At 49.4% G+C, this 21,198-nt stretch overlaps 1 protein-coding gene across 8 annotated transcripts in view; it reads left to right on the forward strand.

Annotated features, from left to right (window-relative positions):
* Window positions 1-21,198, forward strand: part of SCMH1 (Scm polycomb group protein homolog 1) — a 148,695-nt gene that overhangs the window by 40,897 nt on the left and 86,600 nt on the right. For 7 of the 8 annotated variants that reach the window (XR_012642415.1, XM_074976228.1, XM_074976226.1 and 4 more), the window contains exons 2-3: window positions 1,261-1,345; window positions 8,611-8,679. Coding sequence is in view for 7 of the 8 variants with exons in the window: in XM_074976228.1 (XP_074832329.1) it covers window positions 1,321-1,345; window positions 8,611-8,679 (94 nt within the window). In the remaining variant the exon portion in view is untranslated. The remainder of the gene's footprint in view (window positions 1-1,260; window positions 1,346-8,610; window positions 8,680-21,198) is intronic. The other variant, XM_074976225.1, reaches the window with a different exon arrangement.

Consider the following 21,198-nt stretch of genomic DNA (forward strand, 5'->3'; position numbering starts at 1 on the left):
CTAAATAGCTGGGGTCCTTTTGAAAAGGAGCCCCGTCTGGACAAGCCGCACCAATTTCGAAGTGCCGCGGCCACCCTCATGCTAATGGAGCGCTGAATATGTATGTCAGCACTTCGTTAGTAAACTTCGAAATGGCCATTTGCATGGTCATTTCGAAGATTTTGGCTAGTGTAGATGTAGCCATTGTCCTGTATTTGGGCTGTCCCCGCCGCTGACCTTTTCCGCCAGCAGCTGCGCAGGCATAGCTGCTGCGTCCCTGCCGCTTCTGCAGGGCTCTAGGGGAACGCTGGGGGCTGCCGCTTTCCTGGGACTCCCAGGAAGCACTGGCAGCTGCAGCTTCACTGGGGCTCTAGGGGAGGGCTGGTGGCTGCCGCTTCCCCTGGGCTCCCAGGGAGCACTGGGGCCTTTAGCTTTCCTGGGACACGAGGGACAGGCTGGTGGCTGCCGCCTCCTTCCCAGAGAGCCAGGAGGAGCCACCCCTCTCCGCCCCATATCTCCCTGTCCGGTATTTGGGACAGGGAGATATGGTTGCCCTAGCTGTATCACTTGGTACAAAGGAAACTGGTCTTTAGACGTCCTGTGACCTGCCTCAGAAGGGAAGCATGACCTTTGACCTGAATGTGTGGAGTAAATCTCCATCTGGCTTTGATAATCAATAATGCTTTCCTATGACAAAAATACAAATCCTTGGATTTCTTGGCAGTGAACTTACCAGCCAGGCCACCTCAAACAAGGTATCAAACCCAGATCAGCAACCAGGGTTTGCATTGCACAGCAGTAACAAGGAAAATATTTCTTGCCTTCTGTGTCCTGGTCGTCTTACTAACTGCACACAGTTATCATGTGTCATTCAAACTGCGCATGTCAGGTTAGGAATTATGCTTTTCTTATCACCAGGTTAGTATTACCTTTCCATGTGTTTCTTTAATAATATTCAGGTCTCTCTTTGTTAGAGGGCAAGAACAACCTGTCCTTCTCCCCACACTCTCCTGGGACCTGTTGTACAGTGAGCATAGACATTGGTATACACTGCTCTTGCTAATTTGTGTTGCTGCTGCTGTAAATTTCAAGTTGCTCACTTACTGGAGAAAGAACCTTCTGGTTTCATAAGGTTTGACATGTCCACATTACTGGTCGGAGATTTTCCAAGCAGCCTGGAATGAAAGGATACTTATATTTCCCCACTGAGTATTTAATATTGCAGACACTTGTCTAATGCAGGGCTGTAAATTTTATCATGTTTATTCCTTTTTTCCCCAGACATTTTCAGTTGGCTGAAGCCAAGCTAGTTCCAGCCTTGGGACGGCAGCAGGCGGTATAATGCGGAAGCCAGGCCCTCAGAAATGTAAGTGATACTGCACGGTCCAGGCTAAGCCCTTGGGTTAGTTGAGTATAAACTAATGAATCAGTTGCAGATGGTTAGAGAGTCGGTATGGAGATGGAGAAGATGATCTGGGACCCGAGTCCCAAAGAGAAGGAAGGGGAGTAGGTCTGTCTTGGGCCCTCTAGGACTATAGTCTATATGGGTGGAAGTTAAAAGAAGAAAAATCCCTGTTGTGATTTAGTCCATCCCCACGCCAGCGCAGTCTGCTCGTGAAAGACACAGGGTTAAACTGCTTTGAGACCTCTCAGTCCCACTGATGCTGCCCGGTGGCACCAGCTCCCAGCAGGGATCATAGGAGAGCTCACGCTGCAGCGGTCTGCATTGTACCTGCTCCATAGGTACGATTTGAGTTCCCATCTCCACCTTTTGCACAATCACTGTTGCAGACCTTTTTAAGGAATGTTTAGGCTGGCTTGGGTGGCAGGGACATTTGAAAGGAACTTTTATTATCCTCATTGTATCATGTCAGGTTGGGATATTCCACTGCGAGCCTGCTCCATGCACCATCTGCTAGTGCTTGCAGCATGAGCTGCACAGTTGCTTTCTGGCAGAAGCCTCCCCCTTCTAATGAGGCATGAAACTGAGGACCAGCCTACCTTGTGGAGATCTAATACATCACAGGCACTTACCTCAGTTGCCTGAATCTTTCATCTCATTACAAGGCTGTAGGAACTGCAGGCACAGGGAGCACTGTGTGGTTACAATCAAGCTATCTATATGTCGTTTGCCTAAACAAAAGGATAAAGCCAAGCAGTCTGTTTGCATCTTAGCAGTTCAGGGCTTTTGTTCTTTTAAAAAAGTATTGATTTCCTGTGATGGTGCTCCATACACACGTGCCTTTCACTGGTGCGATCACATCATGCTGTCCACAAAGGATGGAGGAGGGGGAACAGTAAAAAGTGAAGCATCCTTGCCAGTTCTTTGTTCACATCTGCCACATACACAGGGCCTTTATTGCAGATTTCCATGCTTGATTTCTTCCCCTTTCCCTTTATTTTTTTTAATGTTGCCTTTGCTTCTCCAGGGATTTTCACTACTCGACTATTATCCTCTTTCTAGCACCACTTCTCCTTTAATGAAGTGAAGTAAATGAAGGAAGACAGGGAGCGCATGCTGGGAGGCAGCTGGAAGGCTTGGTAATAAAAGAGACAGGTTGATTAGTCAGCAGTGTGGCCTCTCACACAGCTGATCATCTTTTTGCCACGTGGAGCGGGAGGCTAGCCTGTGTTGATGTTGTGAACTCAGCATTGTGTATATAGTGCCCTGTGTTCCGAAATCAGTGTCTGTGCGTGCAACTAACAAATTCCTGCCCTATTTACCTGGTTTTCTAGAATTCACTGACCCTTTTAGCTAAAATAATTTGCACAGCAGTGCACTTGTGTACCTTCTCTTTTGTTGGTTTTGTATGCTGCTTATGAAGGATTTTTCATTGAAGAAATTACCTGCAGAAATGGGACTTAGCCTGCAGAAAACTCAGTACAGTATCCAGAATGCCTGAAGCTGTGAGTGTTTGAACAGAAGTATGTTGTGGGAGAGCACAATCCTGCACAGCAGGGGAGGGGCATTAAGTGCCCCATGGGTATTCTCCAGCCTTGCTTTTCTTAGGACGTGGTAGAGCATCTCCCTTCATGTGAGCTTTCAGTTTTTGGTGTGCCTGGGAATACAGATGGGCCAAAGCTACATTTTAGTCCATGGGCTGGGCTGTTTTTTTAATGATCACAGCTGTGCACCGAGTCCAGTGTTTCCCACCCTTGTGGTATGCCCACACTGTTATAATATATGGAGATATACCTATCTCATAAAACTGGAAGGGACCTTCAGAGGTCATTGAGTCCTATCCCCTTATCACCATCCCTGATGATTTTTTTTTAAATCTATTTGCCCCAGATTCCGAAACAGCCCCCTCAAGGATTGAGCTCACAACCCGGAGTTTAGCAGGCCAGTGCTCAAACCACCGACCTACCCCTCTCCCCATGAGGCAATTCCTCCTGCCAGCTGCCCCGCTGGCTGTCTGCCATTTCTCCTACTGGCCATGCACCAGCCACTTTGTGGGTTTGGCTTGAGGCAAAACCCTGTGATTTCAGCTCTCAGTCTCACTATCCACCAGGGTGGATTCTCAGACCAAAAGAATATTGACTCCACCACCCCACTTTTAGTTGTCTCTTTAAACAGTAGGGGGAAGAGCTAGGCAAACCAGTCTTATCACTATCAAACAAAAAAGCAGTCAAGTGGCACTTTGAAGACTAACAAAATAATTTATTAAGTGAGCTTTGGTGGGACAGACCCACTTCTTCAGACCATAGCCATAGCAGAACCGACTCAATATTTAAGGCACAGAGAACCAAAAACAGTAATCAAGGTGGACAAATCAAAAAAAAAATGATCAAGGTGAGCAAATCAGAGAGTAGAGGGGCAGAAGGGGGGGAGTCAAGAATTAGATTAAGCCAAGTATGCAAATGAGCCCCTATAGTGACTCAGAAAATTCCAGTCCCAGTTCAAACCAAGTCATAAATGTGTTGAATTTGAATATAAAAGAGAGTTCGGCAGTCTCTCTTTCAAGAGTGTTGTGAAAATTCTTCTTCAGTAACACACAGACTCTTAAGTCATTAACAGAATGGCCCACTCCATTAAAATGCCGGCTGACAGGTTTGTGAATCAGGAGTGTTTTTATGTCTGTTTTGTGCCCATTAACTCTTTTTCTAAGGGAGTTTGAAGTCTGTCCAATATATAAAGCATCTGGGCATTGTTGGCACATGATGACATATATGATGTTAGTTGAGGAACATGAGAATGTGCCTGTGATTCTGTGAATAACCTGGTTAGATCCAGTGATGGTGTCCCCAGAAAAGATATGTGGACAAAGCTGGCAGAGGGCTTGGTTGCAAGGGAAATTTCCGGGACTGGTGTTCCTGCCATATAGACTGTGGCTGTTGGTGTGGATCCTCGTAAGGGTGGGAGGTTGTCTGTAGGAGAGAATAGGCCTGTCACCTAGGGCCTTCTGGAGTGTGGCATCCTGATTAAGGATAGGTTGTAGATCTTCAATAATGTGTTGCAGTGGTTTGAGTTGGGGGCTGTAGGTGATGACCAGTGGTGGTCCGTTCTTGGCTTTTTTGGGCCTATCTTGGAGTGGCTGGTCTCTGGGTATTCGTCTGGTCCTGTTGATTTGTTTTTTTATTTCTCCTGGTGGGTAATTCAAGTTTATGAATATTTGGTAGAGATCTTGTAGTTTTTGGTCTCTGTCAGATGGATCAGAGCAAATGTGATAGTACCTGAGGGCTTGACTGTAAACAATGGATCTAGTTACATGTGCAGGATGGAAGCTAGAAGCATGTAGGTAAGTACAGCAATCAGTGGGTTTCCGTTACAGTGTGGTACTGGTTGCTTTTTTGTTTTGATAGTATATAGACTAGCACAGCTTCCTCTGTTACCAGTCTTATCACTATGTGGCTAAAGTTCAGTTTGCCTTACGGCTCCCAGACGGCTGGTTCAACCATAACAACCCCCCTGCCTCCCACTGTGTTGACTGTGCGTGAGAGCCAAGGGCAGTGTTTTGGCAGGTACAGATGTGAGGAAGCTTAAGGAGCCAAAGGAGAAAATGGCTGTTTGAACCTGGCCTCTCCCCCAAGTGTCTGTCTGCCCTTTCAGCAGCAGTTTGTGGCTCTTCTGACATTTTGTTGAGACCTTTTAAATCTATTTCCCTGCATATTTTCCTAGCATCCTTTCACTAAGAACTCCTTTTCACAGTGGAAGAATATATGTCATTGAGCTCCACAAATTTGCTTCTTAAAACAGCATTAAAATGCTGTGAGAAATAAATGTGCCAGACTGTTAATAGCAGTAATGCGCGCCACGTTGTGCCTTAGTCTGCTACCAGTGCATGGCACAGCCTCGTTTGATAAGCAGCAGACAAACAGGGATTAATAGATTTTTAATCCAGGGCCAATCATGCTTCCCTGTGTGGGGCTGCCAGTTTGTTTATCACACTTTGGGAAGGGAACCCCTCTATTTTTAGGCCACTTCACAGTCTGTGGTCACCAGAAGACTTGAAGTGACCTGCTGTGGAGCTGTTGGCACCATTTCTTGATCAACCAGCAATGCCAGAAGCCTTAGAGAACAAACGGGAAGAATTCGAGGCCTTGGCACAGTCAAAAAAGTATGAGGTGGTTGGAATAACAGACTTTGTGGGATGAGTCGCACAACTGGAGCACGGTTATGGAAGGTTATAAACTGTTTAGGAAGCACAGACGGGAGAAAAGGAGGAGGAGTTGTGCTCTGTGTGAGGGAGCAGTGTGGTTGCTCAGAGCTCCAGTATAAGGAGGGAGAAAATCCAGTTGAGTGTCTTTAGGTTAAGCTTAGAGGTGGAAGTAGCAGAAGTGATGTTGCAGTTGGTGTCTGCTATAGACCACTAGATCAGGGAGATGAGATAGATGAGGATTTGTTCAGACAGCTAAGTGAAGCTTCCAGAGCACAGGCCCTGGTTCTCATGGGAGACTTTAATCATCCAAACATTTGTTGGGAGACCAATACAGCAGCACACAGACAATCCAGGAGGTTTTTGGAGAATGTTGGGGATAACGTCTTGGTACAAGTGCTGAAGGAGCTGAACAGGGGCCGTGCACAACTTGACCTGCTGCTCACAAACAGGAAAGAACTAGTGGGAGAAATAGAAGTGGATGGAAACCTGGGCTGCAGCGACCCGGAGAGAATTGATTTCAGGATCCAGACGAAAGGAAGAAAGGTGAGCAGTAACATACAGACCCTTGATTTTAAAAGAGCAGGCGTCAACTCCCTGAACAAACTGAGGAGCAGCATTCCTGGGGGAAACGAAGCTGAACGAGGAAAGAGTTCAGGAGAACTGGCAGTATTTTGAAGAAGTCTTACTGAAGGCACAGGAACAAACCATCGCGCTGCATAGTAAGAAATGCAAATCTGGTAGGCAACCAGCTTACCTTAACAGGGAAATCCTTAGTCAGATTAAACTCAAAAAGGATGCATACAAGAAATGGAAACGTGGACAGTTGACTAAGGAGGAGTATAAACATACAGCTGGAGAATGCCAGGGAGTAATCAGGAAACTGAAAGCACAGTTGGAGCTGCAGCTGGCAAGGGATGTGAAGAGTAACAAGAAGGGTTTCTATAGGCATGTTAACAATAAGTGGGTTATCGGAGAAAGTGTGGGGCCGTTACTGGATGAGAAGTAACCTCATGTCAGATGACAGGAAAAGCTGAAGTACTCAATGCTTTTTTTGCCTCAGTCTTCACAGACAAAGTGGACTCCCACATGACAGTCCTAAACAATGCAGTATGGGAATGTGGAGAGCAGCCATCTGTGGGGAAGGAACAAGTTCTGAGCTATATAGAAAAACTAGATGTGCACAAATCCATGAGTTTGGATTTAATGCACCCAACGGTACTGAGGGAATTGGCCGATGTCATTGCTGAACCTTTGGCCATTATCTTTGGAGACTGGGAGAGATCCCGGATGACTGGGAAAAGGCAAATGTAGTGCCCATCTTTAAAAAAAGGAAGGAAGGACAATCCAGGACCAGTCAGCCATACTTCAATCCCTGGGGGAAATAATAGAGGGGATCCTCAAGGAATCCATTTTTGGAGCACTTGAAAGAGCAGAACGTGGTCAAAAGTAGCCAGCGTGGATGACACAATACTTGGGGGAGAGAGAGATACGTTGGAGGGTAGAGAGAGAATCCAGAGTGACCTGGAGGACTGGGCCAAAAGAAATCTGATGCGGTTCAACAAGGAGAAGTGTAGAGTCCTGCACTTGGGGCGAAAGAATCCCAAGCATTGGTATAGACTGGGGACCAACTGGCTCAGCAGCAGTACGATGGAAAGGGACCTAGGGGTTATGGTGGATGAAGGCTGGATATGAGTAAACAGTGTGCCCTTGTAGCCAAGAAGGCTGACTGCATACTAGGGTGCATTAGGAGGAGCATTTCGAGCAGATCTAGAGAAGTAGTTGTTCCTCTTTATTCGGCACTGGTGAGGCCACATCTGGAATATTGTGTCCAGTTTTGGGCCCCCCAGTATAAAAAGGATGTGGATGTGTTGGAGCAGGTTCAGCGAAGGGCAACAAAACTGATTAAGGGTCTGGAGCACAAGACCCCTGAGGAGTGGCTGAGGGATTTGGGCTTGTTTAGTTTACAGAAGAGAAGCCTGAGGGGTGATTTAATAGCAGCCTTCAGCTTCCTGAAGGGGAGCTCTAAAGAGGAGGGTGAAAAACTGTTCTCAGTGGTGCCAGACGGCAGAACAGGGAGCAACGGTTTGTAGTTGAAGAGGGAGAGGTGTAGGTTAGATATTAGGAAAAACATCTTCACCAGGTGGGTGGTGAAGCACTGGAATGCGTTGCCTAGAGAGGTGGTGGATTCTCCATCCCTCGAGGTTTTTAAGTCCTGGCTTGACAAGGTCCTGGCTGGGATGACTTAGTGGGGGTTGATCCTGCTTGAAGCAGGAGGCTGGACTAGATGAGCTCCTGAGGTCCCTTCCAACCCTGTGATTCTGTGCTGTCCAGCTGACTTTGGCTCTCTCTGCAGGAGATGAGTAATACTCAGTGTTCCAGGCCCTTGTGATCAGGGCATTGATCAGCCCATATTGGAGCTCAGACCCTGGTGTTTTATGTGACCTTTTGGGACTTTGGTGGAAATCCAGTGATGTCTATGGCCCCTGAATCCCCAGGAGAGGGGCTAGGTGAATGGGGGCAGTGAGAGGGAATAGTTTCATTGACCTTTATTTGGGTGTGGGGGTCTGAACCCGGATTCTGTCTCCCATAAAACAGCACAGGAGAAGGCAGCTCCCTTTCATGCCCTTTCTGATTGGGTCCCCGAAGCCTGCCAGTCTTTAGCATAGTTTAAAATGTTAGAAACCAGAGGGTGAAAGATTTGTTCCTTACCTTCTGGCGCAGCATTTCAGATGAATATCAGCAGGTAAAAGATGGAAACCCATGGGACACCTGAGTCCAAATTTTCTTCTCTTGAGCTCAGTGGCTAGTCCAGATGGAGCCTGAGATGGGAGCAAGGTGGATTCTGCAGTGGCTGTTGATGGGTAGAGAGAAGGTCAAAAACTGGGATCTTCCCTCTTGTCGTGAGGCCATTTCTTCCCTAGGAGATGGGGCGAACCAAACCAAGTGTTACTGAGTGACTACTTCATGCTGAAGACTAGGATCGAGTCTGGTGGCTTGCTCACTCACACCAATGCTTTGTTTCTTGTCTTAGCCCTAGACTGGAAAGATGGTAGAAAGCACAAGGATGGTCGCCCATCAGAGTCTCCTTCCCAGTACCAAGGTAAGAAGGTGCTCCTCACCCCACTCTTGTTTCTTTCCTCCAGGCCATTGAGTTACTAATGCCCCAGACTCACCACATGTGCTGGAAAACATGCTAACTACATGTAAAGTGCCTGACCCTCAGCAGCAGCATGTAGAAGTGACTGTATGCATAGGTGTGTGTTCTTCTTTGAGTGTCCCCGTGGGTGCTCCACAATAGGTGACGGGCTTGCCCGGCGCCGCAGATTGGATCTTCCAAGCAGTTTCTGCCGGACCGCGCATGCGCTGGTGCGCACTGCTCCCTTGTGCGCTCCTGGCCATGTGCGCAATCCAGTCCCCGCCAGTTCCTCTTAACCGCCGTCGGCTGCAGACGGAATCCGACTAGGCTAAGGCCAAATAGCGTATTCAACAACTTTATCTGTTTCTCTTTAAAAGTTTTTCAGGTACTTAGGCTACTACGAGTTAGCCGGTTGTTATTTTGCAAAAAAAAAAAAAAAAAAAAAAACAACAACAAACAAACTACGAGCGGGACAGCTTCAGTCCAGTCCCAGTAACAAGCGCCGGAGGCCAGGAGCTACGGCCATCAGCCCTCCTGCTGAGGCAGGCCATCGGACGGGGAAAACAGCACAAAGAAGGTGCTAAGTACCCACTTAAAAACTCAAAGACTCACCAACAATGTCCTCTTCAGGCTTTAAAAAATGTGAGTCCTGCCGAGAGGCGATGCCAGCGTCCAATGGGCACAGTCTATGCATAAGGTGCCTGGGGGAGTCCCATGTGGCACAGAAATGCGCCTTCTGTGCTAAATTAACAACCAGAGCACGGAGAGACAGGGAGATGCGGATTAAAATGCTGCTTCTTGATAAGGCCCTCCAGCCAGACGTGCCGGAACGGCCGCAGCAGGAGGGACCCTCCGGGGCCCTTAAAAGGAAAGCTGCCTCCCTCACTCCATCAGCGCAAAAACGGAGGAAAGTCTCTCCAGCCCGATCCCTGCCGGCAGCAACAGTGAGCGGGACGGGAGGAGCAAGCAGCCCCCAGCCGCAGCAACAGCTGATCGGCGGCGGCACGGAGAGCCACGTGGAAGCGGCTCAGCCTCCGATAATCAGCCAGCCGCCCCGCACCGCAGGCAGGGCGGCGGCTAAACAAGCGCCGGTACCAGCAGCACCGCAGGCAGCGGCACCGACCCCCAGGGAACCGGCGGTGCAGAGTGCGCAGGCACGTAGCCTGCAGGCGCAGAAGGACACCGCACGTGCGGCACCACCTTCGAGCGTGCCTAGCACGGTGCTGACGGGGCCGGGATCCCCCGCGCGTCAGGGGGCGGAGTTACCTCCTCCAGGGAGGGGGAAGGCTGCACACAAGAGGAGGCATTGCAGCCCCTCTCCGGACAGGGCTGTGGAGCTGCTTTCTCACAGCCCTCCGCTCAGGTTGCAGACTCCAACCAGAAGGCAGGGGTCCCCCCTAGCCTACCCGGAGCCCCCTTCTCCATTTTTACAACCAGCCTCACCCTGGCTGGAACCACCTTCACCCTTCCTGGGGTTTGAACCGCTGGACTATTATGCGAAATCGCTCTCTCCAGTGTCTCGACGATCTCCCTCCCCCAGACGCAGAGGGTACGCACCAAGGGAGTGGTCTAGGTCACCTTCCCAAGAACAGTGCCTATACTGCCATGGTCGCCCCTACCACGCGGGGCATACACACCATCGGCAATCTACTAGGGAAAGATCCCCACAAACTATCTCGTACCCCCGAGGGCAATTGCGACCGGGGACAGAGACTCAAGCATCTCAGGGGGGACTGGTCATGGAACCCCGAGATTTTCCCTCGCAAACCTCCAGCGAGAGGGTGTACCATCACCAGCAGGAACCGGAAGGGTCCAGAGAGACGTACCCCAGCGGTTCCTCGCTCTCCTCCCCGGACGAGGCTACGGCCCTGGGGGACGTCCATCCTACGGACGATCTCAAACAGTTTCAGGAGCTGTTTAAGAGGGTGGCCTTCACGCAAGGCATCCAGACAGCAGAGGTGCAAGAGAAACACCATAAGCTCCTCAAAAATTTGAGACCTCCGGCCTCCTCCAGAGTAGCAATACCGCTTGATGAAGCGATCTTAGAGTCTGCCACTACAATATGGCAGACCCCTGCAACTATTCCGCCTGTCCAAAAGAGAGCGGATAAGAAATACTTCGTGCCGGCGAAGGGCATGGAGTTCCTGTTTAGCCACCCACAGCCAAACTCCTTGGTGGTGGAGTCCTCGCAACAAAGATCAAAAACATCTCAATTTAAAACAGGGGGAACAGACAAAGATGCCAAGAAGCTAGAGCTGTTCGGCAGAAAGGTCTACTCCTCCTCCACTTTAACGTTGCGAATGGCAAATTACGCAGCGCACTTAGCGAACCATAATTTTGACAACTATTCCAGGTTAACCTCCCTCATGGACTCGCTTCCAGAGGACAAAAAGCCTGTCCTCAAGGCCATAGTGCAAGAAGGCTACGCGGCTGCGAGGACGGGAGTTCAGATTGCTTTGGACGTTGCGGACACAGCAGCACGTTCCACAGCAACCGCAGTGGTGATGCGAAGGGAGTCCTGGCTCCAGACCTCGGGTATACCGAGGGATCTGCAGGCGAAGATAGTTGACCTTCCCTTCGACTCGCAGAAGCTGTTTGCTGAATCAACTGACTCGGTCCTTCATTCCAGTAAAGATTCAAGAGCCACACTCAGGACCCTGGGGATTTACACCCCTCCATACACAAAGAAAAGGTACTACCCTCAGCAAAGGCGGTACCAGTACCAGCAACAGCGCCCCCAGTATCACAGGGGTTACGAGCAAGGGCGACATCAACAGCACCAGCAGTACAGAACTCCCAGGCGACGCTCACAACAGAGCCGTGCGTCCTCGGGGCGGGGCCAAAGGCCACAAGTTTGACATACAGATCCAGGGCTGCGCCATCACTACCATCACACAAGGTCATCCGAAGCGGCTATTCCACCATCGCCTCCGACCATTTTACGACCAGTGGCAAAGGATCACCACAGACAAATGGGTGCTGGAGATCATAGCCACGGGGTACGCCATCCCCTTCCAGTCGCTCCCACCGTCGCGACCTCCACCCAAGCCCCACCTCCAGGAGGCCTCCCATGTAGCCAGGCTCAGGCAGGAGGTGGCCCATCTCGTGCTCATAGGGGCGGTGGAAAGGGTGCCGGAGCAACTGCAAGGAAAAGGGTTCTACTCCCGGTATTTCCTCACGGAGAAAAAAACAGGAGGCTGGAGGCCCATCTTAGACCTTCGCGGCCTCAACAGGTACCTGCGCAAGCAACGTTTCCGGATGACCACGATCGCCTCCATCCTTACAGCACTGGACGATGGAGACTGGTTCTCAGCCCTCGATTTACAAGACGCGTACTTCCACATAACCATCCATCCGGCTCACCGGCGATTCCTCCGGTTCATGGTAGGCAACGAACACTTCCAATACAAGGTCCTACCGTTTGGCCTCTCCTCGGCCCCCAGAGTCTTCACCAAGACCTTGGCAGTGGTATCAGCCTACCTGCACAGACGGGGTATTTATTTTCCCGTATCTGGACGACTGCCTGCTCAAAGGGGCCTCGAAAGGGGAGGTTCTGCGCATGATATGCGTCACAGCAAACACGTTCTCCTCACTTGGCCTGGTTATCAATCTGGCAAAATCACAAATAGACCCCACACAGGACATAGAGTTCATAGGGGCTCGCATAAACTCGGTTACAGCGAGAGTATACCTACCAGAGGCTCGCTTTCGAGCCATCGGTTCCCTCGTGCAAGTCATCACCTTCAGCCCTACGGTGCCGGTCCTGACGTGCTTGCAGCTGCTGGGCCACATGGCAGCGGCGACGTTTGTAGTACAGAACGCCAGGTTACACATGCGCAGCATGCAGCACTGGCTGGTGAGTGTATACAAACCGGCAGTACACACCGTTCACAGGGTGGTGTCGCCCACAGCCGGGGTGCGCAAATCCCTGCAATGGTGGGTAAACCCCAGGAACTTGCTAACAGGGGTACCCTTCCACCAGCCGCAAATATCGGTTTTTCTCACTACAGATGCCTCCCTCATAGGGTGGGGAGCGCACATGGGCGAAGAGGTGACTCAAGGACTGTGGTCACTCACGGAACAGTCACTACACATCAATGTACTGGAGCTCAGAGCAGTGTTCAACGCCTGCAAACACTTTCGAGACCACATACAAGGCAAAGTCGTCGGGATCAGTACAGACAATACCTCCACCATGTTTTATATAAACAGGCAAGGAGGAGCTCGATCCCGTGCCTTATGCGCGGAAGCAATCCGCTTATGGGACTGGTGTATCGCCCACGATATAATCTTGAAAGCCTCATACTTGCCGGGTGCGCACAACGTGAAGGCAGACCAGCTGAGCAGGCGTTTTGCGCTCACACACGAGTGGCAGATCCGTCCCGATCTGCTACGGCCGATTTTCCACGTATGGGGTTTTCCCCAAATAGATCTGTTTGCCACTCAGCACAACAAGCAGTGCCCACGATTCTGCTCCAGGGCAGGACTGGGATGGGGGTCCCTGGGGGACGCATTCGCGATCCCGTGGGGGGGCCCCCTGCTTTATGCGTTTCCTCCCACAGTGCTGATCCACAAAGTTTTACAAAAAGCCAGGAGGGAAAGGGCCCGGATGATCCTGATAGTCCCAACGTGGGATCGCCAACAATGGTTCCCCCTACTCCTGCGCATGTCGGACCGTCCACCGATGCCTCTTCCGGTGGCGCCGGATCTGCTCACGCAAGCCCAGGGGTCCATAGTGCATCCGCACCCCCAAAGCCTGCGACTGCAAGCGTGGTTAATCCATGGCTCAGCTCCCTAGAGAGCACATGCACAGTGGGAGTACAGCAAGTCCTAGAAAGTAGCAGGAGGACTTCCACTAGGAAGACCTACAAACAAAAATGGACTCGCTTCACGGCTTGGTGTTCTACCAAACAGCTGGCCCCGCTTTCGGTGCCTATGCCTACAATTCTAGAGTACTTACTGGACCTCAAGAGAGGAGGACTCTCGCTATCCTCGTTAAAGGTCCACCTTGCCGCCATCTCGGCGTTTAGACATGAGGAGGAAGGGCACACGGTGTTCGCCCACCCTATGGTTACCAGGTTCCTCAAAGGGTTGGTAAACCTTTACCCCCCTCGGAAACCGATTCCACCTTCATGGAACTTGGACCTGGTGCTTACCACACTGATGGGACCACCGTTTGAGCCCTTGGCCACGGTTCCCCTCCGCCTCCTTACAATAAAGACGACCTTTCTTCTTGCAATTACGTCAGCTCGTAGGGTGAGCGAGCTCGCGGCAGTCATGGCAACGCCACCCTGCACTGTTTTTTCCAAGGAGGCGGTAACCATACGGCTGCATCCAGCCTTTGTTCCCAAAGTTTCTTCCGAGTTTCACATCAACGAACCTATTGTTCTACCCTCGTTTTATCCAAAGCCTCATAACTCCAACGAAGAGGCGCGCCTACACCTCCTGGACGTGAGGAGGGCGCTAGCCTTCTACGTAGACAGGACCAAGTCCTTCCGGAAAACGGATAGACTCCTAGTCTCCCTTGCTCCCAAATTGAAAGGAGAGGGTCTCTCCTCGCAGAGAATCTCGAAGCACATTGTATCCTGCATAAAAATGTGCTACGAGCTCAAAAAGATTCCTTTATCGGCCACTCCCAGGGCTCATTCCACCAGGGCGGTGGCGGCATCAACAGCCTTTTTCAAGGGCGTTGCGTTAAAAGACATTTGCAGAGCGGCGACCTGGTCATCCTACGACACCTTCGCCAAACATTACGCCCTTCACAGGGTATTCCAAGAGGATACCCGTCTCTCTGCAGCGGTCGTCTCGGGGACAAGCTGCACATAATCCGATTACCCACCTCCTATCTTGGGTTACTGCTGGGTAGTCACCTATTGTGGAGCACCCACGGGGACACTCGAAGAAGAAAGAAAAGTTACTCACCGTAGTAACGGTGGTTCTTCGAGATGTGTCCCCGTGGGTGCTCCACTACCCGCCCATCCTCCCCGCTTCGGATCTCTGTTAGTGTTTTGCAGGAGCACCCGAGGCGGTTGGTCGAGGAACTGGCGGGGACCGGATCGCGCACATGGCCAGGAGCGTGCAAGGGAGCGGCGTGCGCCGGCGCATGCACGGTCCGGCAGAAACTGCTTGGAAGATCCGATCTGCGGCGCCGGGCAAGCCCGTCACCTATTGTGGAGCACCCACGGGGACACATCTCGAAGAACCACCGTTACTACGGTGAGTAACTTCTCTTTCTCTGGCACTATAGGGTTTCCTTACTTCTAGGTGAACTGTTCCTTTCCTCTTCCTGTGAAGGAGTTAATCCAGGCCCAGTCCTGGCAATGTGGCTGTGTCAGAACGCTGAATACTCCACAGTCCCACTTTTCCAGCAGCAGGGTGTTAGCATCCCATTCCCCACTCCCCCACCCCGACCCCCACCCCCGCCGTAGATTGTTGGAGCCTCTTATGAATCAGCACAGCTGGCAGTCTCTTAGGAGCTGAGGGCAAGGTTTGGAGCTCACAGCATGAGTTAATCATTCCTTTTCTCCAAGGCCTCTCCAGGTCATTGGCAGGGCAGGCCTTGGCACTGGATAGAGCATCTGGAGATTTAAGTTAATAAAGCTGACAGTCCCAGCTGCTGTTCAGAAGAGATGTTGGGACGAGTTCTAAATGTTTGGATATTGTAATTTGTGACAAGACCCCACTCTTTACCTATCTGGATCCCCACTAAATGCACCAACTGAGCCATAAGAAATTAACAAAGCATTCCCAGAGCTGACGGTCCCTGAGAGAGAGCACCACCTTCATTTGTGTGGGGCGTTCGTATATTTCTTAGCACCATTAAAACAACTCCCTGTTGTTCCTGGGCAGCGCTGTGTTGTAGGGAAGTGATGGGTCTCTGTGTGCTGTTACTGGGTGCTGAGGTATATCCATGGGGACAATTCTGGGGACTCTCAGTTGTGCCTTGGAGGGATGCCTCATGCCATGAGCATTCTCCACCATTATGGGATGGAGAATTCTTCCCGGGGGTTGGGAGGAGTGCCCTCAGGTCTCCGTTCTACTGGGTGCTGCATCGTTCCAGGCAGAGTTCTCTGTAAGCCGAGTGCTTGGGCGGCCCCTCAGATGAGATTCAGGTACCGCGCAGTTGGTTGTCAGAATGTCCACAGCCAGCAGTCTGTATTTCTGCTGGTGGTGCATATCCGAGCATGCCTCGGTGCCCGTAACAAAACTTTCCATCCATGGATGGGAGAAATTAAATGGAATGCTGGTTCCAAGGTGTGGGGAGGGTTGCATTGTTTTCAGGGACAAGACTGATTTGAAATGGTGCATCCCTCTGGATTCAGTAGTGTAGTGTTGTTTGCTTTCCTTTATCAGTCTCCATCCTATGCTGAAAGTCTCCCAGCTCTCACCCAGGGTGTGAGGAGTTATGAAAGAGATCCGCTGTACTCAGGATCAGTTAATTGTCTGTATACTGAGCAAGTACTAGTGTATCTGTGCCTCAGTTTCCCCTGTGTGCTGCATGGTTAAATAGGTGCATGGAAAAAGCTGATTGATCTTTGCAGAGAGCTGTCACCTAGCTGTCTGGGGCCAGGCCACTCTGTGCCAATTGGTACCAGCAGCTAATGCTTGGGGAAGGTGGAGGGGAGCATGGGGAAGGGCTCTGTTCTCTAGTTGTCAAAACTGTCTGGCTTCCTGCAAAGAGCGAGGTGACCAATTTATGTCAAAGAAACCAGAGAAGAGGACAGGGGGACTCCTGGGGTCATTACGTAGGGGCTGCTGGAAGCAGGACTCACTTTTCTGGGCTGGTAGGTAGGAGAGCTCTGGGCTCTGAACTGACCCAGATGGACCAGGCTGTACTGTTCTGTTCTCTGTGATAACCCAGAATTTTCTGTGTAGTGTTCCATACATCAAATAAACCTCATGCTTTTACAATGCTTATGCAGAGTTAAGATTTGTGGAGTGCATGGCTCCCTTTGGGTATGTAAGGCTTCCCCATGTAGCCAATTCAGTTGGACTTGCAGAGGGGAGCTCACCTTGTGAGGCAAGGGTGCTCAAGTGTCCAAGGCTTGGTCCCAGGAGACAGTAAAGCCCAGGGACTTACCCCAGTGAGAGGGTGACCTTAAGGGATTAACATACTAAGGGGACTTCTCCCAGGGACTGCTGCAGAGCTTTGCACAGGCACCAGACCCATGGGCCTGACAGAGGGGTCCTAAACGCAATATGAAAATGATTCCTGGTAGAGCTAAAACTGGGCCAAGGCACATCTTGAGACCGGGGGGTGGCAGCAAATACGGGTCAGACCTCATTAATGCTGAGTGAATTCTTGCTCTGTGTGTGGCAAGGTGAGAGTGCACTATGAGTTCTATTGGCACTCATGGCGAATGTGAACCCTAGATTGACAGCTGGGAAGTACTGTAAAGTAGGATCTACAGGAATTCTTCTGCCACCAAAACATGAGAGCCTGACTGCTTAGGAAGGTGAAATCGTGCATTTTGGAAAGCCGCAAATGTGATAGGAATTGCAAGCAGAAGACATTGGCATTGTTCTTTTTCTGTACTGAATCTGGCCACAGACTGGCTGTCCTGATTCCATTCAGCAGGCTCACCTGTGGAATGCAGACTTAATGGGGTACCTTGATCTGGGCAGGGCAAATTCTCATTGCACAGAAGCAACACCATGCGTATATCATGCTCAGTAGGATTGAGGACACCTTGAGGATTGAAATGCTAATGGAACCCAAGCCAGGTTTCATTTAAACACATAGACTGAGTCCATGTCTACCCTGGCAGTTGAACTACGCAACTCCTGTCATTCAGAAGTGCTAAAATCTCCCACCACGAAAGACAAAAGTTTTCCCAGAGGGAGTGTCAGTGTAAACTGTGTGTTGTCGCCAGGCGCACTCTCCCGCTAGCAGCATGAATGCTACTCATTGGAAGCAGAAGTATTTTTAAGCAAAAGAACGGATAAACAGTGACTGCACTGCCCAACTTTTAGCTACTGGTTGAGTCAACTTAACCCTGTCGCTAAAAGGCCTGAAATGTTGACAGAGCCAACCTTTCTAGCTTCATTCAAATCACAGGCAAACAAACTGCATTAAGGACAATATATGTTGTGAATTTAGAGTGATTAAAAATCAGGGAGTTCAGACTTACATTGGTCAGAAGTCCTGTTGCTTGACCCTTTGTGCATTTGCAGTATTTTTCTTTAGCAATAGTTTTTTAAAGTGGGCTAGGGCCCAGTTTGGCCACATTTAGCCACTGAATAACATCTTAATTGGGGATTCTTGTGGAGTCAGGCAATGCCTTAGAGTGAGGAAGAGTGACGGAATTGGGTCTTCTATTAGTATGCTCATGCAAGCCAAGTTATTTGTGTTAATGTCACATTGAACTTCAATGAGCAGTCCCGTGGCACCTTATACACTAACAGATTTCTTGGAGCATAAGCTTTTGTGGGCAAGTAGCCGCTTTGTCAGATGACATACATCTGTCAAAGTGGATATTTGCCCACGAAAGCTTATGCTGCAAAAAATCTTAGTCTATAAGGTGCCACAGGGTTTCTCATTGTTTTTGTGGATACAGACTAACACAACTACCCCTCTGGTACTTTGGACCTCTTGGTTTATGCATGTTTAAGTCCCTGCCATAACTTGGTATTAATAGTATGCCCCCCACTGAATTTCCTCATTATTTTATAGACATTCTGGTTAATTTGACTCTGCTGAGCAAGTCCTATTCAACTATGTGGTCATTCGCGTTCACATGGGAGTGTGGTGCTCCCTGAATACTAGCCAAAAGTTGTGATTTGCTGGGGGTCTGATGAGAAGTGAGTTCTGTGCTGGTGAAAGATGCCAGGCAGTGCTAGAGACCTTCTCTTTGGCCATATAGCATCTGAGAGCAAGGTGAGCTTTCCTCTCTGCTCTGCCTACATGTTCAACGCTGTCAACTTTTAGGAGTGTGAGAAGGAGAGTTTGGTTGTACTGGTCCATTCGGTGCTTGTTGCCTCTGCTGAGTTGGCCAGCAAGGAGCTCAGTTGGTGTCAGTTGAGCTGCTGGTTTGTGTGATGTGAAGAAAGCACTAAGAACTGGATGCCAGCCACCAACTCATCTTGTGTAAGCCACTGAGCAGCCATTCAGCATTGAATGTGCTGTTGCTACTGACCCGGGCCGCAGAGGCAGAATGATTCATTTCTCACTATCATAGCCTAGGATTTATTTGAAGCTGGCAAAGCATACGCATGGTAAGAGTGTACTGAATACAGAATATCTGGCATGTGTTACAGAGGATATCGGCCGAGACGATCACAGCGGTCCCTTCTGGTATTATAATCCATGAACTCATCAGCCCTTTACGATAGGGATTTAAAATCCCATTTAACTGGTCAACTGATTAAAAGGGTTATGATGGGGTGGCTGGGGAGGCTGCTCAAGCCCAGCTGAGCTGGACTAGGTCCCCTGCCATGGACAGGGGCTGTTCCAACTGGGCTAGAGCACACCTGCTCATGGGGCACCAGGGCTACTCTGGTGTGGCTGGGCTGGAGTGGCCTCTCCATCTGCCCTCCCCCACCAGGGCTGCTGTAAGGTGGGGCTGCTCTGGCCCAGCTGCAGTGCACTGCCCAACCCATGGGTGCACTAGGGGGTGCTTTGCCCTCTTCTGGGGCTCTGAGCGTGCCTCGTGGCATTCCTTTCCCCTTGCCTGTGTAGAGGGGAGCAGGCAGCGCCCTTGCCCTGGCCCCACAGGAGTGCTATCTCAGAGCAGAACTAGCCTCACAGGGGAGCAGGGCAGGGTCCTGGCATGCCCTGTGCGGAGAACGGCAGATGTGTGCCTATCGCGCCATGCAGCAGAAATGGCGTCAGGTGATGGTTTGGTATCTGGCACGTGGGCTTTCTTTAGAGTGTGCGCTGGGGTGGCTAGGTTCCATGCAGATAAAGCTTAAATTCAATGTACAAGCTGTTAATCACATTTGGATCAATTTGGGGAGGGACCAGAGAAGCCAAGGTTAAGATGACCAGGCATGGTGTATCTGTATTAAATTACTTGCTTTGTTTCCAAGTGCAGAGCTCTGGTTATGTTCTCTATACCCCGGCCAAAAACACTTTTGGATATATCCTCCTCTGCTCTGCCTCAGTGACTGCTTTCCTTGCCTTCACAAAACTCTTGTCAGTCCATGTGAAATCCTGCAGAATGGGGCAATGAAGTTCCCCCTCCCTTTGTAAAGCACTGTAAGATCTATGGGTGAAAAGTCTTATTCAAGGGGCTAAGAATTTGTATCACTTCTGCTACCAATGCACTGCATTTGTGTATAATGCACAAGTGTGAGTCACCCAAAGTTCATCATAAGTTGTCTGTGCCATTAATTGTCTTTGAGGGAGTGATTTTTTTAAAGAAATGTCCTGTAATTCAATGAATGTATGTATATAAAAGAATTGCCACTACAAGATCGTGGGGCCCTATCTAACACATATGTAGAAATCAGATTTCATTAAACAGAGAAATCCTTGTTTTTTTCCTTCAGTTCTTTAAAAATAAATTGAGGGGAAAAAAACCCTGGAGACCTGCGAGTCTCCGTTTTGCTGCTCTGTGCCTGCTGACATTATAATGTGATGGCAACAAGAACTCCAGAGTTTAAGCTTGCATAAGTTTCCATCCTTTCACTCTGTTTTCAGTGGCACACAGCTTTCTCAAAAATTCAGTGTTCAGGCTGGAATCTTCTAGGTCTAGTCTCTGCCAAAAGGTGGATTGATTTAGAAAGTTCGAGCAGAAAGGCTTTAACTGGTGTTACATAAGAGGAAAGAGGAGGAAAATAAACCCACTTCTCCCACAGCTTTTGGGTAAAATTTTTAAAAGCACCACATTCCCTTTTTCAAAATTGATTTTGGGACATTGTATCTGTACATGTTAGTGTAAACCTGGCTTATACTGGTTTAGCTTGTAAAAGATGTAAGAATATCCACTCATAACGCTGCAGTGGTTTTAAGTAAACCAATTTAAAATCACAGCTTTATTGAGTAAACTAGCCCTTAATTTGTGTTACGGTTAAACTTTTGGATTGAAGCTATGGAAGGCCATACTGCTTAAAGAAGTGACTGTTTAAAATAGATATTGTAGAGAGAGGAAGAGAATATATATTAACATTCTTGTCAACAGAAATATACTGGGCCATCACAGCAATGAAACACATTTAAATACACTGTACAGGAATGAAAATGTGTTTGCCACTATTGTGCAAGTGGTGTTTCTAATGTATTACTTGGGTGCTAGTAAGTGATCGTCCTTACAGATTCTGTCATTGTGTAAATATGAAGGAAAAACAAATTTCACTCTGCCCCTTGTGTATAACCTTAACTTTTGCATTTCAAGCCCTTTGAGTGCTTAACCACACCATCTTATATTTTTACTTAACAAAGCTTTTATATCAGCTAATGAGCTGATTAAAAACCTGATCTGCATAGTGGGAGCTATATCTGACTCTCTAATTGTTGTGCCACTACTGATGCTCTTGGAATGA

Source organism: Carettochelys insculpta, chromosome 24 (genome assembly GCF_033958435.1).
Source record: "Carettochelys insculpta isolate YL-2023 chromosome 24, ASM3395843v1, whole genome shotgun sequence".
Taxonomy (NCBI): Eukaryota; Metazoa; Chordata; order Testudines; family Carettochelyidae; genus Carettochelys; species Carettochelys insculpta.